At 73.4% G+C, this 15661-nt stretch overlaps 1 protein-coding gene across 3 annotated transcripts; it reads left to right on the top strand.

Moving 5' to 3' along the window:
• Window positions 1-1696: 1696 nt before the first annotated feature.
• Window positions 1697-15564, top strand: SEMA4B (semaphorin 4B). 3 transcript variants are annotated; one of them, XM_072871203.1, is made up of 15 exons: window positions 1697-1797; window positions 7266-7454; window positions 10266-10417; window positions 10778-10840; window positions 10951-11049; window positions 11195-11306; window positions 11461-11577; window positions 11693-11850; window positions 12333-12514; window positions 12689-12839; window positions 12981-13191; window positions 13278-13393; window positions 13586-13749; window positions 13835-13929; window positions 14097-15563. In XM_072871203.1, the coding sequence occupies exons 2-15, from the start codon at window positions 7352-7354 to the stop codon at window positions 14870-14872; spliced, it is 2499 nt and encodes an 832-aa protein (XP_072727304.1). In that variant the 5' UTR covers window positions 1697-1797; window positions 7266-7351; the 3' UTR covers window positions 14873-15563. The 3 variants fall into 3 exon arrangements, with proteins under 3 accessions (XP_072727304.1, XP_072727302.1, XP_072727303.1); XM_072871201.1 differs by lacking the exon at window positions 1697-1797 and adding an exon at window positions 4556-4761 and having other exon boundaries at window positions 14097-15564; XM_072871202.1 differs by lacking the exon at window positions 1697-1797 and adding an exon at window positions 7011-7102.
• Window positions 15565-15661: the final 97 nt, after the last annotated feature.

Below are 15661 nucleotides of genomic sequence, written 5' to 3'. Positions count from 1 at the left end.
GGTCTGTCCACGCGTGCACCACTGCCTGCAGGCAGCCCCGTGTCTGCCCGTGGGAGAGGGGCACCGAGGAGGCTGAAGGGAGCTGCGTGCCCGGCGGGGCAATGCACCGCGGTTCCTTGTGCGAGCGGTGCTGCCCCCAAACATGGGCCTCCCTCACTGGCACCGCTCTGAGCTGCCGGCCTGCAGGCTGCGGAGCGGGGGCTGCGCCCCCCCTTTGGCAGCAGTCTGCCTCCCCCGAGGGCTGCAGGGCAGCGGCGTGGGCCAGGGATGACACAGAGCGTGGGGCAGGGGCACAGCCCCTACCAGCAACCCCGCACCGCGCCCCCTCCCCACACCCCCCGGGCCCAGGGGTGCACAGAGCAGGCAGCTGCCTGCGGCACAGCCTCTGCACGTGCCAGCGGCACGGCCAGGCGCGGCCTGTGCTGCATGGGGTGAGGCGGCATGGCTGCTCTGGGGGCACGGTGCGACGTCAGGCGGAGCAGCTGGGCTGCAGAGGGGCTCGGTGGCCCAGGCGGGCAGATGGCAGAAGGAGGATGGAAACTGGACGCTGCACAGCCAGGCTGGATGGACGGCCCTGGGCAGTGGGGTGCGGGGCCATGGCTGGCTGGCCGTGGGACCCCTGCCTGTGACCCCCGCCTGGCCCCGTGCCGGCAGGTCGGCGTTCACAGCACCGGTTCCGGGGGAGGGCTGGCACTGCTGGCACAGCTGCGCTGGCAGCTCTGCTCCGGGGCTGGGGGAGCTCTGCCTGCTGCACCCTGTGCCGGAGCACAGCCGCGTGTCCTGCCCGGCTCACCCCCGGCACACCTCCGTGGCACGGCCCCCCGCCCCGCTCACCCCTCTCGTGCCCAGGGCACGGCTGCCTCCCACCCTGCCCACCCCGGGCTGGAGCACAGGCCAGTCCCTGCCAAGGCCATCGGCTCCTGGTGCCCAGTTCTTCCCGCACCCAAGGAGAGCGATGCGCCCGCCTGGGCTCTCTGCAGACCCCAGCAGCGCCGCGCACCGCTGACACCCGGCCGGCAGCCTCCGGCTCCGAGCGTGTCACCGCGGGGACGCCCGGAGCCGTGGGCTACCCCAAAAGACGCGGAGCTGCGCGTCACCGCGAGATGCCTGGAGCCATGAGTTGCCCCGAAACGCCTGGAGCCGGGTGTCACCACGAGGCCCTGGCGACGATGCCCGGAGCCCCGAGCGCACCCCCTGGGCGTCCCCGCAGCACGGACACCGCTGCCCCGCAGCACCCCCTCCCTGCGGGCTCCCACCCGGGAGGGGTCCCGGCAGGGCACACGCTGCTGCCCCCGAAGCCACGCTCCCCGCCGGCCCCACGGCGGTGCTGAGCCCCCGCTGCGCCGAGGGCGGCTGGGCAGCCACCGTGCCTGGGGGGACCGGCGTCCTCCCGCGGGTGGGGCGGCACCGGCCCGGGGCCGGCATCAGCCCGGGCGGCCCCGAGGGGGCGACGGCCCGGCCGGCCCCACGCCGGGACCCTCCCTCCCCTGACGCTGAGCCAGGGCCCCCCCCCCCCCCAGCTCCCGCACCCCAGGACTGGGACTGACCCCCCCGAGCCAGGAGCAACCGCCCCTCCCGGGCTCCTGCCCCCCGGCCCCCGGCGGGGCCCGGAGCGGTGCCGGTGCCGGTGCCGGTGGCGGAGCCCGGAGCGGCGGCGGCCGGGCGGGGCGGCCCTTTGTTGCGAGCGGCGGGCGGAGCAGCCGGAGCCGCCCGGAGCCGCCCCGCGCCCCGCCACGGGCGGGGACCCCGGAGCCGCCCCCGCTGCCGGCGGCCCCCGCCGCACCCGCCGCCGAGCCGGTGAGCAGCGGGCGGGCGCGCCGGGCCGGGCGGGGGCGCGGGGGGGGCACCGGGCACGGGGGTGGGGTGTGCGTGTGCAAGGGGTGTGCACGGGCGGCTGCGTGCGAGGGGGGCGTGTGCGTGTGCACGGTTCCTGCGAGGGGTCTTGTGCAGCCGTGCGGGGTGTGCGGGTGTGCGGGGTGTGCGGGTGTGCAGGGTGTGCGGGTGTGCGGGTGTGCGGGGTGTGCGGGTGTGCAGGGTGTGCAGGGTGTGCGGGTGTGCAGGGTGTGCGGGTGTGCAGGGTGTGCATGCACAGGGGCTGTGCAAGGGTCTGCGTGTGCACGTGCACGGGGCTCCCCGAGGGACGTGTGCGCGGGGGGAGAGCGGGGCTGGGGGTGGCAGAAGGCCCGGGGGTGCGGGTGTGTGAGCGTGTGTGTGTGTGAGTGTGCGTGCGTGCATGTGTGTGTGAGCATGCACATGTGTGTGTGTGTGCGTGCATGTATGTGAGTGTGCGTGTGTGTGCATGAGAGTGCATGTGTGTGTGAGTGTGCATTAGTGTGCGTGTGTGTGAGCGTGCATTTGTGTGAGCGTGTGTGAGTGTGCGTGTGTGTGTGTGTGTGTGCATGTGTGTGTGTGTGCATGTGTGTGTGTGTGCATGTGAGTGTGCGTGTGTGTGTGAGCGTGCATGAGTGTGCGTAGTGTGCGTGTGTGTGAGCGTGTATGAGTGTGCATGTGTGTGCGTGTGAGTGTGCGTGCATGTGTGTGAGCATGCATATGTGTGTGAGTGTGCATGTGAGTGTGCATGTTTGCGTGAGTGCATGTGTGTTTGAGCATGTGTGTGTGAGCATGCATGAGTGTGCATAGTGTGCGTGTGCATGAGCGTGCATGTGTGTGACCGTGTGTGTGTGAGTGTGCATGAGTGTGCATGTGAGTGTGCGTGCTTGTGTGTGTGTGTGTGAGCGTGTGTGTGCGTGCGCCCGTGCAGGGGGCAGGCGCGCTCGGGGTGGGTGCGTGGAGGGCAGCCCACCCGCGGCGTGGGGCTGTTCCCCCGCGGGGGTGCTCCCAGGTGTGTGTTTGCCGTGCAGGGTGTGTACGGCCCGTCGGCCTCCCTGCGTGTGTTTACATGTGTGCCGGGCGTGCCTCACGCACCGTGCTTGGCTGAGGGTGCGGAAGTGCACGCAGGGTGCTCTGGGTGTGTGTTACGGGCTGCTCGTAAGGAAGCGTGCGTGCACACCCGCTGTCAGGTACGGGGCACGCGTGTGTGCAGCGTGTCCCACGTGTGTGGATGTGCCCTGGACACTTGCAGGCTGCACACGTGCTGCGTGTCCCAGCCGTGCGGCCGCTGCGCCTGACGATGCTGTTAGGTGGCAAAGCAGCCCTTGGGCTTGGGGACGCAGGGAGGGCTGGGGCCACGCGGGCTGTGGGGTCTCCCCGCTCGTCCCCGGTCTCTGCTGCAGCTGGTGCTGTGGCTGCTTTTGGGGTCTGGCACCCCCTCCCCTCCCAGGCAGCGCCGCAGCGAGGGTGCCACTGTGCTGAGGGTGAGCGGGGCCGAGGAGACCGGCGCTGGTTTGGGCTCTGTGGGGCCGGGGATGGCTGGGAAGGGGTCACCCATCCCTGACCCAGGACCCCCAGTTCCTGCACCCCGGGGTGCAGAGGTGCCCGAGCTCAGAGTCCACCACGTCCCTGCCCTCCCAGGGGGGCTCGCTGTCTCCGTTTTGCCCAGTGCCAGGGGTGCCCGACAAGCAACGGGGGCGCAGGGCAGCGCCCCGCGTGTCCTGCAGCCTCCCGGGCAGGCAGTGTGCGGGTGCAGGCAGCATGTGTGCGGGTGCAGGCAGGCCCTGGCACCGAGGGGGGGAGCTGGGCCGTGGGGATACCCCGTAGTCCTCGGAGCAGAGCCCGATGTTGCGCAGGAGCGTGGGGCAGGGGAGCGATGGGACGGGTGCATTTTGTGTGGTGCCTGGCGGGCTGGGTCCAGGGGTCCCTGCAGTGCGCCCTGCCCGGGGTGGAGGGGATGCTGTGGGGCAGCGTGGGGCTGGCTGCGTGGGGCTGGCTGCGTGCCGCCGTCGGACAGGCACCAGCACCCTGGCCGAGGGAGCGGGGAGGTCCCAGTGGTGGGGTCAGAGCTGGCGGGGGGCCACGGGGGGGCATGGGGGCAGCCAGGCTTTGTGTGGCTGCTGGAGGGGCAGAGAGCAGAGCTGCGGCCCCGTGGGAGGCCCTCGGCTCAGGCAGGGTGGCACGGCTGGTGCCCACGGGATGGGGAGGATGCCCCGGGGTCCCTGGGCTTTGCCCGGGGCTTTGGCCCTCCGGTGCTTTGCCCTCCTGTGCTGCGGGCTGGAGGCTGCCCCAGCCCCTGCTCCTTCCCCTCGTCCCGAGCGGGGCCTCTCCCCTGGGGCCGCCGGCTGCTGGGGTGCAGCGAAGCAGAGCCGGTGTGCCTGCGCCGCACTCCTCGCTGCCGTGCCGGCCGTGGCTCTGCCGTCAGAGGCGGCCGGGCTCCAGCGGGACGCGCAGCGATCTCCGAGCTGCTGGCGCTGAGCAGCTGGGTCTGGGAGCATCTGGGCGTGAATCAGCAGGGCCCAGGAGCCTGCGCGGCTGCAGGTGTGCGTGCAAGCGCGCTCGCGCTCTGCGCGTGTGCGCGGCCGAGAGGAGGCCGCGGGTGGGAGGGGGGCTCGGGGCGACCGCCTGGTGTTGTCTGGCAGCCTCCAGGAGAGAGCCGAGCCGGGGGCGTGCGTGTGAGCCCCAGGAGATGTGGGTCGGAAGGAAGAGCCCGGGCGCGTAGGCTGTGCGTGAGCCGGGTTCAGGTCTCTGAGCAGGGGATGTGGCTGCGCTGCTGCCTGCGCTGCTGCCTGTGCCGGGGCAGGCTGCAGAGGCGAGGCGCGAGCACACAGGCAGCGGCAGCAGAGGCAGCAGCGGCAGCAGCAGGGCACACGCAGCCCGGGCCCCGCTCCTCGCAGGCAGCAGCGCCCGGCTCCGCAGCCGTCTTCCCAGGTACCTGCTGCCCGCGGGAACAGGGCGGAGGGCGCTGGCGTGGGAATTTGGTGCAGAAACCACCGCCCCGCCTGCCTGGTGACCCCAGGCCACAGGTTTTGGCGCTGCCCGGGCCCGGCACCCCGAGCAGTTTCCCCCTCGCCAACCGGCGTTGCAGGCGGAGGGCGGGCTGGGACGGCGGCAGGGTGCCACGCTCGTGCATGCAGGTACCTGCGGAGCTGCGCAGGGCACGCACATGCCGGCCTGGACGGGTGCTGCGCCTGCGCGGGTGCGCAAGCAGGGCAGGGTGCTGCAGGGTGCCCCTGGCGCTGCCCCGCGCTGGCAGGCTGCGTGGGCAGGCAGAGGAGATAAATGGGAGTTTGTCGTAAACAGGCCTGGCTGCCAGCAGCGGTGGGGAGCGCTTCACGGCCCGCGCTTAAAGGCGCAGGCTGTGGCCTCACTCCGCTGCCTGCTCGCTGCCCAGCCTGGGCCAGGGCAGCCTGCCCCCCCTGCCTGCCCTCCCTGCCTGCCCTCCCTGCCTGCCCTGGGAGCAGCTGGCCTCCCCACGGGGGGGTTCCCGTCGCTGCATGCCGTCACACCAGGGTGCTGGCGCAGTGCTCCCACGGCCAAGAGCAGGCGATGGCCGGGTCCCCAGAGCCCCCCACGGACACCCGGGGGGCGGGGGCGTGTGTGTGGGGCCACGGCTGCGGGGGTGAGCGTCTGCTCCCACCCCACGCGGGGTGACGTGCCTGACTGCGTGACGCAGAGCCCTGTCCCGTCTGTGGCACTTCCCGGGCAAGGGTGCTGATAAAGCAGGTGGGGTGGGGCCGGTGGGGCTGTCCCCGGCCCAGGAAGGGACGTCGGCCGCCGCCGGGCGCAGCGGGAGCAGGAAGGGAGCTGAGCCGAGGAGGGGAGCAGGGACAGCGCCGGCAGCCCCAGCCCCCGGGTGCCAGGTACGGCCCGGGGAGCGGGCACCGTCCGGCAGTGCCGAGCGGGCGGAGCGGGGGCGCAGCCGTCGCGGCGGCGTGGGCACCGCGTCTCCCGGGCGGGGGGCTCGCAGGGGGCCCCGCCAGCGGGGCGGCGGTGGCCCGGGGCACCGGGCCCGGGGCCGGCGAGCGGGGCGGTGTGATCTATGCCCGGCACGGGGAGGGCCGCGGCGGGGCGGCCCCAGCCCCAGGGGAGCTGCTGCTGCGAGGGGAGACCCTGTCCCCCCGTTGCCATGGCAGAAGCAGCAGCTGTCATTAATAACGCGTTGCCACGGCAACCGCTGGACGGGCGGGCGGTTCTCTGGGGTCCGCGTGTGGTTCTGCCGGGGGGCTGCGAGCTGCCCCCGCACCCTGGCTGGGGTGCGGAGCCCACCATGGGCCCGAGCAGCGGGATGGCCCACGCCACGCTGCCCACGCTCCGGCCCTGCCGGGGCCACGCTCCTCCCGGATCCGCGGGGACCGGCCGTCGGGGCGGGCAGGGACCGGGTCCCGTGCCCCTGGGTGCTGCCCTGTGCGGACGCCGGTGCCGGCGGGCCTTGCCCCACGGGGTTGGCCTGGCACGGGCGTCCCGCTGCCTGGCTGTGCCGTGCCCCGTGGGAGCCCATCGTCCCCCGAGGGAGGGCAGGGAGCGCTGGGCTGTGCCGGGGCAGGGGCCACAGCCCCCAGTAGAGCCCCCGGCCCGCTGCCCGCAGGGCGGCCGGGGAAAGCCTCTGCAGGGAGCAGAGGGGGAGCAGAGCTGGAGCTGCGGGGCTGGGGGAGCGGCAGCGCTCCCCGCACGGCCACGGGCTCTGGCAGCAGCCTTGGGGCCGAGCTGTCCCCCGGGACAGACATCCCCGGGACAGACATCCCTGGGTGAGACATCCGTGGGACAGACATCCCCGGGATCCCAGGCCAGGCGGTTCTCCCTGCTGCAGGGAGAGGAGTGTGGGTGCGGGGAGACCCCCGGCTGCCAGGGCCCGCGGCTGCTGGTCACGCGTGGGGCAAAGCACCGTCCGCTCCGCACCGCGACCGGCTGCCGCTCGCTGGGACCGGGCGGGCAGGGGCAGGGGCAGGGGCAGGGGCTGGGGCAGGGGCAGGGGCAGGGGCAGGGGCAGGGGCAGGGGCAGGGGCTGGGGCAGGGGCTGGGGCAGGGGCTGGGGCTGGGGCTGGGGCAGGGCACAGCCGGTGCCCGGGGCAGGACGCTGCGGGGAAGCTCGCAGCACCGAGCTCCCCACGGGGCCGCGCTGCCCCGGGAGCGGGTCCCGCCGGGGCGGGGCGGGGCGGGGGCGGGCCCGGCCGGGAACCGGCCGCCTCCTCTTCCGAGCTGCCCGCCCCGCCCGGGGCGCCGGCACGGCTCGGCCCAGCCCGGATCGGTACCGGGCGGCCGGCTCGGCTCGGTACGGCTGGGCCGGGCTCCGCGCGTCTCCCCGCCCCGCCCCGCCCCGCCCCGGTGCCCGAGCGGGCGGGCAGCCCCGGGGCCGGGGCGGGCGGGGGCGGCGCCGGGGCCGGGCCGAGCCGAGCCGAGCCGAGCCGCGCCGCTGAGCCCCTCTCTCCCCGCAGGTCTGCAGCGCCCGGGCGGCTTCGCGGGAGGCGGCGGAGGCCCGGCCCGGCTCTGCCCGGCTCTGCCCGGCTCTGCCCGGCCCGGGATGGCGGCGCGGCCGGCGCTGCCGGTGCTGGCGCAGTCGGTGCTGGCGGCGGTGCTGCTCTCGGCGGCGCAGGAGCCCGTCCCGCGGGTCAGCCTGCCCTACGGTGAGTGTCCGCCTGCCCTACGGTGAGTCTCTGCCCCGCGGGGCCCCGCGGGCTCCGGCGGGTCCCCCCCCCCCCCCCGGGGCGACTGAGCATCCCGTCGAGGCCCCGGGCCCCCCCACCCCCCCCGGCTCCCCACGCCACGGAACGGGGCGGCCCCGCGTGGAAACGCCTTGTGACAGCCCGGCGGTGCTGAGCCTGCACAACACCCTCCCAGCCAGCCCGGCAAGCCGGGGCTCGTGTCCCGCCGTGGGGCTGGGGCTGGGGCTGGGGCGGCCGCGCTCCCCAGGGACGCGGGGACGCGTGGCAGCGGGGTGACGCGGGCAGCGGGGAGCGGCAGCGGGGGCTGGGGTCGCACTGCTTGGACGGGGCAGAGCCCCGGGGCTGCTGCTGCAGGGCCGCACGCATGGCAGTCGGGGAGCGAGGAGGCATGCCTCCCTGCATCAGGAGCCACGCCGAGGGCGTGAGCGAGCCTGGGGCACCCAGGGGTGCTCGTGTCCCCGCACGCAGGGCAGCCGTGGCAGCCACGTCCTGTGCGAGCAGGGGATGGGGTGAGCCGGCCGTGGGGGCTCTGCCCGCTCTGCCGTGCGGTTTCATCCTCGTTTGGGCAGCCGAGTGCCTGCGGGCCCCCTCCCCTCTCAGCTGTGTCCCTGGGGCTCCGCACAGCCCCTTGCTATGCTGTGCCTGGCCCCGGGCTGCTCCGGGACCCCACTGCAGCCCCCATCAGCAGTGTGGCTCCAGCAGGGCTCGGGGCTGCGCTGGGGCAGGGGCTGGGGAAGGACAGCCGGGAGGCTGCTCAGCCAGGCAGAGCCCCTCGCAAGTGGGGGCCCGGCCTGCAGACCCCTCTCGCCCTGCAGAGAGCCCCCCGGCAGCTGGCGTGGGGTGGGTGAGCGGCAGGGCACGCTCCACGGGCAGCTCGGGCTCGGCACCGGCAGCTGCTGGGCCCAGCTCCGTCATCCGGCGCTGGGGCTGTGGCATGGTGGGGGCCGCCCACGTGTGTCTGGGCTGGCTGCGCTGCCAGGAGAAGGTGGCTAAATCCAGCTGCTGCTGGCCAGCGGAGCCCATCCCGCGCTGGCTGCCGGCTGGACAGCCTGGGAGGGTGCAGTGGTTTGGGCCGGGCTGGCTCTGGCAGTGAGGTGTGGGCAGCTGGGACACTCCCTGGCTCAGCGCGCTGCGGTTCTTCGACGTGGACGTGGCCCCGCCATGTGCTCCCGTGACCACCGGCCACGGTTGTGGCGGCACCAGCAGATCTGGGACCCGCCAAGCTGGACGGGAGCCCCAGGAGCCAGCAGCACGGCCCAGCTCGGCATCGTGCCATGCCGTGCCACACCGCGTCGAGCCGCACTGCCCGGCCCTGCCTGCACAGACCGGTTCTGGTCGTGCTCTGCCCGCCTGCAGAGGCTGCTGTGGCTGCAGGGGCTGCAGCTCACGGGCAGCACCCAGGAGTCCCGACCTGGACCCCCAGCGCTGCCGGGGGGAGCTGGGCAGGGGGGTGCGGGCCGGCCGCTCTGACGGCAGCAGCGTGCGCCCGACAGCGGCTCCCGCGGAGCTGGGGAGCGTGGCCGCATGGGGCTTGCGGTTGGCGGGAGGGAGGAGCTGGGAGCTGCTCCCCTGGAAGTGCTGGATGTGCCTCCAGCAGGTTTGTCTGGAAGAAGCAGGTCTTGTCCTAACAGGTCCCCTGGCAGCCGGCACGGGCTCCCGCAGCTCCCCAGGCCGGGACAGAGCAGGGGCCCCCGCTGCCCCTCTGCCGCCTGCACCGGGCCATACTCACCGCGGGTGGCATCTCCCTGGTGCTGGGGCATGGGACCCCTCGCGGGAGGATGCCGTGGGGGGGCCGGCGTCCCTCCCTCTGCGCTGCCGCAGGAGGGCCGGGGTAGGTGCTGGGCCAGGGGCCAGCTGAGCCCCCGGGGAGGGAGGAGATGCCGCCTGGTCCAGTGGTAGCCGGGGCTCGTGGAGCGACGGGGAGGGGGAGAGGAGCGGGGTCCAGCCCCGCAGCACTGCCAGCACCGCAGCACCTCGAGCCCTCGCAGTGGCTTGCACCGAGCAGAGGCTTGCGGGACCCCCAAGGCCGTCCCGGCAGGGGGTTGGGGAAGGTCGGGGCATCCCCAGGGCGCAGGGTGTCAGGGTTGAGGGAGTTGGCAGCGTGAGTCAGCTCGACGTGTCCCACTGACACAGCCAGGCCCGTCTGATTCAGAGCGGCTGCGGGAGAGGAAGGGCTTCCGGGGCCAGGCCACCCACGCGGGACGGGCGTGCGGGTGCTCCGTGACTCAGCCGGCAGCCTCTGCCCCCGTGTCCGGCACGGGCAGCTGCCGGGGCCGCCCCGTGGGCCAGGGTGGGCAGCCGGTCCCGGCACCCGTCTCTCCCTGCCGCAAGCTTGGGGTCCCCGCGGGAACGGGCCGGGCTGGGCCACCCGCGCCGCAGGGCTGAGCCCCGGGGGCTGCGTGCGGCTGGGCGGGCGCAGACCTGGCTGCGGTGCCCGGTGCCGGGCAGGGCTGCTGCGGCGTGCCCTGGGCCCGTCCCCGGGGCCGGGACAAGGCAGCGGCTGGTACTTGCAGCAGCGTGGACGCTGCCCTCAGGCGCTCTCGCGTCCATGAACGGTTCACCGCGGTGCGCTGCCGCCTGCCTCTGACCACGCGGGGAGGGCCAGATCTGGCCCTGGCAGCTCCACGCGGGCGGCGCGGCCGAGGTGCGAGGCCGGGGCAGCGGTGCCGAGCGGAGGGGCCGGGAGCGAGCCGTGGCGCAGGGGCCCCGGGGGGCCGGGTGCTGCCCCGTGCGGGCTGCGTGAGGCTGATGCCCGCTGTCCTCCCTCCCCAGACTCGGCCGAGCGGGTCGTGCAGCGGTTCGAGGTGCCTGGCGTGTCCAACTACACAGCCCTGCTGCTGAGCCCAGATGGCGGCACCCTCTACCTGGGGGCGCGTGAGCTGCTCATCGCTGTCAACACCAGCCGCTTCCAACACCACCGCAGGGTGAGCCCGCGGACGGGGGGGAGCCCCACGTGGGACCGAGGGGCTCCCGGGCTGGGCTGGGCTGCCCTCGGGGAGGGGAGGGGGCACCGAGCCAGCCCCGGGGCAGGGGGTCCCCTCCCTGGCTCTTCCCCGGCAGCGTTTGGGGTCCGTGCAAGCTGCCGCACATCCGGGAGCCAGTCGGGACGGCGCGGAGGCAGCTGCCCCGGCCATCGCGGGCAGCGGGGTGCTCAGCCCCAGCCTTGCCCGCACAACTGAGTGGGGAGGGTGGCGATGCTGGGGCGAGCTCTGCCAGCCCGAGCGGGGCGGTCGGTGGGGACCAGCCGGTGACGGGAGCTCCCAGTGACTGTCCCCTCTCCGCAGCTGCTGTGGAGCGCGGATGAGGAGAAGAAGAGGCAGTGCGTGTTCAAGGGCAAGGACCCCCAGGTGAGCCCCGCTGCCGGCAGGCGTCTGGGGGCTGTGGCAGGAGCGGGCAGTGCCCGGTGCCAGGGCGCATGCGGGCAGGAGGGGTGAGCCGGGTCCTCTCACCCCTGCAGAGGGACTGTCACAACTACATCAAGATGCTGCTGCGGCTGAACAGCACCCACCTCTACACCTGCGGGACCTGCGCCTTCAGCCCGGCCTGCGCCTACATCGTGAGCACGGGGAGCGGGGCTGGGGGCCATGGGTCCCGCTGCGGGTGCGGTCTCCCGCTCTGCTGTCAGGGCCTTGCAGCGGGGGTCCCGGGCACTGGGGCGGGCGCTGACGATGCTGCCGGCTCACAGCCCAGTCTTGTTGCAGAACGTGCAGCGCTTCAGCCTGGAGCGGGACACGTCGGGGAAGGTGCTGCTGGAGGACGGGAAGGGACGCTGCCCCTTCGACCCCGAGTACCGGTCCACGGCCGTCATGGTCGGTAAGGCACGCTGCCCCGGGACCCTCGCCCTCTCTGCAGTGCCCGGCTGCTCGGCTGGGCTGAACCGGAGCTGGGCCAGCACGGACCCCGGCGGGGGAGCGGGGCTGTGCCGCATGCCGCGTGCTGGGTCCCAGCGGGAGCGTCTCTTTGGCAGACGGCGAGGTCTATGGTGGGACTGTCAGCAACTTCCAGGGCAATGAGCCGACCATCTACCGCAGCCAGGAGAGCCGCATCGCCCTCAAGACGGAGAACTCTCTCAACTGGCTGCAGGGTGAGAGCCAGGGCCAGCACGGCGGGTCAGGGTCTCCATCCTCCGTGACGGGGGAGGCGTGGGGATGGGGCCGGCCCTGGCGGCGGGGCGATGCTGAGGGTGCCTGTGTCCCCAGACCCCGTCTTCGTGGGCTCAGCCTACCTGCAGGAGAGCCTGCCCACCGGCAACCCCGAGGGCGACGACGACAAGGTCTACTTCTTCTTCAGCGAGACCGGCAAGGAGTTCGACTACTTCGAGAACACCATCGTCTCCCGCATCGCGCGCGTGTGCAAGGTGGGCGCAGGGCAGCGGGGGGGGGGGGGCCTGCCCAGGATGTCACTCTTCGCTGGGGTGGGGCGGGGGATGTGGGACCACCCTGCACGTCTCCGTCCCCCGGTTCCTGGACAGGCCAGGAGGGGACCAGCACCCAGAGGAGACCCCTCCGGGGCAGTTACAGCTCCGTAGCACCCAGCCCAGGGCTGCGGCTCGAGCCTGCTGCTCCCGCTGGCCCTGTTGGTGGCAGCGACCCTTCCCCATCTCCTCTGCTCCGGCGCCAGAGGAGACACAAGCCCCATCCTCCTCCTGGGTCGTGTTTCCCTTCCCATGGGCGCCTCAGACGCTGCTTCGCTTGTGCCTGCCCGACACCGGGGCTGCTCCCCTGGGGCCTTGGCACTGCTGCACGGACGGACAGACCCCTGCTCTGCTCGCCCAGCCCCGTGGGGCTCCCCGCTGCTGGGCGGCCATGGCATCGTGCCCTGACGCGCTGTGCCACACAGGGGGACCAGGGTGGGGAGCGCGTGCTGCAGCGGCGGTGGACGACCTTCCTGAAGGCGCAGCTGCTCTGCTCGCACCCCGAGGACGGCTTCCCCTTCAACGTGCTGCAGGACGTCTTCGTGCTCACCCCGGGGGAGCTGCACTGGAGAGAGACGCTCTTCTACGGGGTCTTCACCTCGCAGTGGTGAGTGGCGGGCAGGGGCTGGCAGGGGACCCGGGAGCGCTGCCCGCAGCACCGTGGGACGATCGGGGAGGTGCGGATCAGCTCCGGCCACGTGCAGGTGCCTGGGGTGGCGCGGGGTGCTCGGCAGAGCCGGGGTGCCGGATTCTGCCACGGGCTTTGCCTCTCCCCTGCCAGGAACAAGGGCGGCCTGGGCAGCTCGGCCGTGTGCGCCTTCCCCATGCGCAGCGTGCAGCGAGCCTTCAGCGGGCTGTACAAGGAGGTGAACCGCGAGACGCAGCAGTGGTACACGGATACCAGCCCCGTGCCGGAGCCCCGGCCGGGCACGGTACGTGCCTCCTCGGTGCCTGCCCGGGTGCAGGACGCGGGGCGGCCCCTCGCACTCTCCCGGTCCTGGCGGCTGCTGTGGCACGGCCGCTTGCCTGCCCGCTGCCCCGTGCCCCGGCCAAGCCCCCTCCTCTCTCCCCAGTGCATCACCAGCCACACGCGGCACCTGAAGATCAACTCGTCCCTCCAGATGCCGGACCGGGTGCTGAACTTCATCAAGGACCACTTCCTGATGGACAGCCCCGTGCGCAGCCAGCCGCTGCTGCTGCAGAGCCGCCTGCGCTACCAGCAGATCGGCGTCCACCGCGCGCAGGGCCTCCACGGCACCTACGACGTCCTCTTCCTGGGCACAGGTGGGTGCAGCCGTGGGCTGCCGGTGGGCTGGGTGCTGGCGTGCCGCGTGCCCCAGCCCCTCTCAGCACGGCCCCTGTGTTTGCAGACGACGGCCGGCTGCACAAGGCTGTGCGCGTGAACCACAGGGTGCACATCATTGAGGAGATCCGCCTCTTCCCCGCCGGCCAGCCCGTTCTCCAGCTGCTGCTGGACCAGGACCAGGCAGGAGCCGGGCACGGGCACGCCGGGGGGGGATGAGGGGGGGATGCTGTGGGCTCAGCCCGCGTGGGGCAGGTCCTGCTCGTGGGCTGGGGCGCAGGGAGCCCGGGAGGGCGGGGGTGTGCGGGAGCCGACCCCGCTACACGGCTCCGGGGCTGAGGCCGCCCGCTGAGCCCGCTGTGCGCCCTCCCGCAGGGCCTGGTCTACGCAGCCACCTACACGGCGGTGGCTCAGGTGCCCTTCGCCAACTGCAGCCTGTACCGCAGCTGCGGCGAGTGCGTGCTGGCACGGGACCCCTTCTGCGCCTGGAGCCGGGGTGCCTGCCGCAGGGCCACCCTGCACCCCCCCGCACACCCCCAGTAAGTGCTGCACCCCCCTCTCCATCCCCCTGCACCCCGTGGCACCCTGCAGCACCCCACTGCCTTGACCCTGCTCTGTCCCCAGGCTCTGGGCGCAGGACATCGAGGATGCTGACACGGAGCGGCTCTGCCAGCTGGCCAACGCCTCCCAGCCCCGTCCCCGTGTCCTCCTGCCCCCAGGTGAGCTCCTGCGGGTTCTGCCCCTGGGCTGGGGCCGCTGCTGGCCCGGGGTGTCCCGGGGGCTCCCACGTGCCCCAGGCTCCTGCTCAGCACCCCCCATCACCCTCGCGCCCACCGCCGGGGTCCCCACGGCCTCACCGACGTCCCCGTGGGTTGTCTCCCCGCAGCCTCGGGTGCCCCATGCCAGCGGATCCAGCTGCCACCCAACGCGGTGCGGCCGCTGCCGTGCCAGCTGCTCTCCAACCTGGCCTCGCGGCGCTGGCTGCACGACGGGGCGCCCGTCAACGCCTCCTACCTGGTGCTGCCCGACGGGTCCCTCATCCTGGTGGGCAGCCCCGAACGGGCAGGCACCTACGAGTGCTGGTCACTGGAGGAGGGCTTCCGCAAGCTGATGGCCAGCTACTGCGTGGGCGTGCAGGAGCTGGCCCGCGGGCCGCCGGACCCTGGCAGAAAGGTGGCCGCCGGCCGGGATGCCTTGGAGACCGTCAGCACGTCCCGGAGCACCTCGGCAGTGGGCAGCGCCGCGGCACGGCTGGACGGCAAGACCTACTGGACCGAGTTCCTGGTGATGTGCGTGCTCTTCGCTGCTGCCGTCCTTGTGCTGGCCCTCTTCCTCCTGCACCGGCACCGCGACGGCATGAAAGCCTTGCTGGAGCCCGGTGACCCTGGCCGGCACCAGAAGCCGCCCCGCAAACCGGTGGAGAGCCTGCCCCTGAACGGCAGCAGCCTGCCCAGCGCGGCACCCGAGCACAAGGGCTACCAGGCCCTGCAGGACAACTACATCGTCAGCACCCCCGTGCACGAGCCCCCGGGCCCCCCACGTGCCTTCTCCGAATCAGAGAAGAGGCCCCTCCACGTCCGGGACAGCTTCGTGGAGGTGTCTCCCGCCTGCCAAAGACCCCGGGTGCGCCTGGGCTCCGAGATCCAGGACTCGGTGGTGTGACGGGGACGAGAGCCTCGCCTCGCCCATGACTGCCTCTGCTCTGCTGAGCCTCGCCGGACCGCGGCGCCGCAGCTGGGGTCCGTGTTGTCTGTGTGTGCATGCCCGGAGCCCGCGCCCTGCTGTGGCACCCACCCAGCCGGCGGGGCCGGCCCCGTGTCGCCCCGTCAGGGCTTGGCTTCCCTGGGAGCTCCCTGGGCATCGCCTCGGCTGCTCCGGCCCTGCTCCTCGGGACGGCGCTGGAGGCGAGGGGTGCCGCGTGCCTTCCAGGGACGTGCAGGACTTTTCCCCCAGCCTGGCGTCCCCGCCGCAGGGATGGACACGGCGCCCGGCTCAGGCTGCTGGTGCGGCCCCAGCTCTGCCAGCTCCGTGGGGCCCCGGCCCCCTCTATGCAGAGGGCAGGAGGGGGCAGCCGCAGCCCCCTCGTGCCCCGACTCACTGTGACGTCCCACTGCGGGACCCGGAGCCACGTGTGCGGCCGGGCGGTGCCGGGGCAGCGACCCCGCGGCATGTGCTGTGTGTCTGTGCTTGGTTTGTTTTTACTACGTTGAAAATGTGAATCGTGTCCCAGGAAGGGAGCGGGGAGCCCACGCTGGGCTGAGCAGTGACTCACCCCCCCGCGTCCCCATGTGCGTGTGCAGAAACGTCTGTGGTTTTTATATAAAGTCCAGGTGTCTCCTTTAGATGCAAGTGTGCTGCTGTGGCAGGGCTGGACACCTTCCCGGGGCCGACCGCAGCCGGGACCGTCCTGGCAGCCCTGCGGAGAGGAGCCGTGTCCGGCTCTCGCCGCGG

The sequence above is a fragment of the Ciconia boyciana genome, chromosome 8 (genome assembly GCF_034638445.1).
Source record: "Ciconia boyciana chromosome 8, ASM3463844v1, whole genome shotgun sequence".
Taxonomy (NCBI): domain Eukaryota; kingdom Metazoa; phylum Chordata; class Aves; order Ciconiiformes; family Ciconiidae; genus Ciconia; species Ciconia boyciana.
The sequence above is the reverse complement of the archived record's forward strand: the minus strand, read 5'-3'. Positions and strand labels throughout refer to the sequence as shown.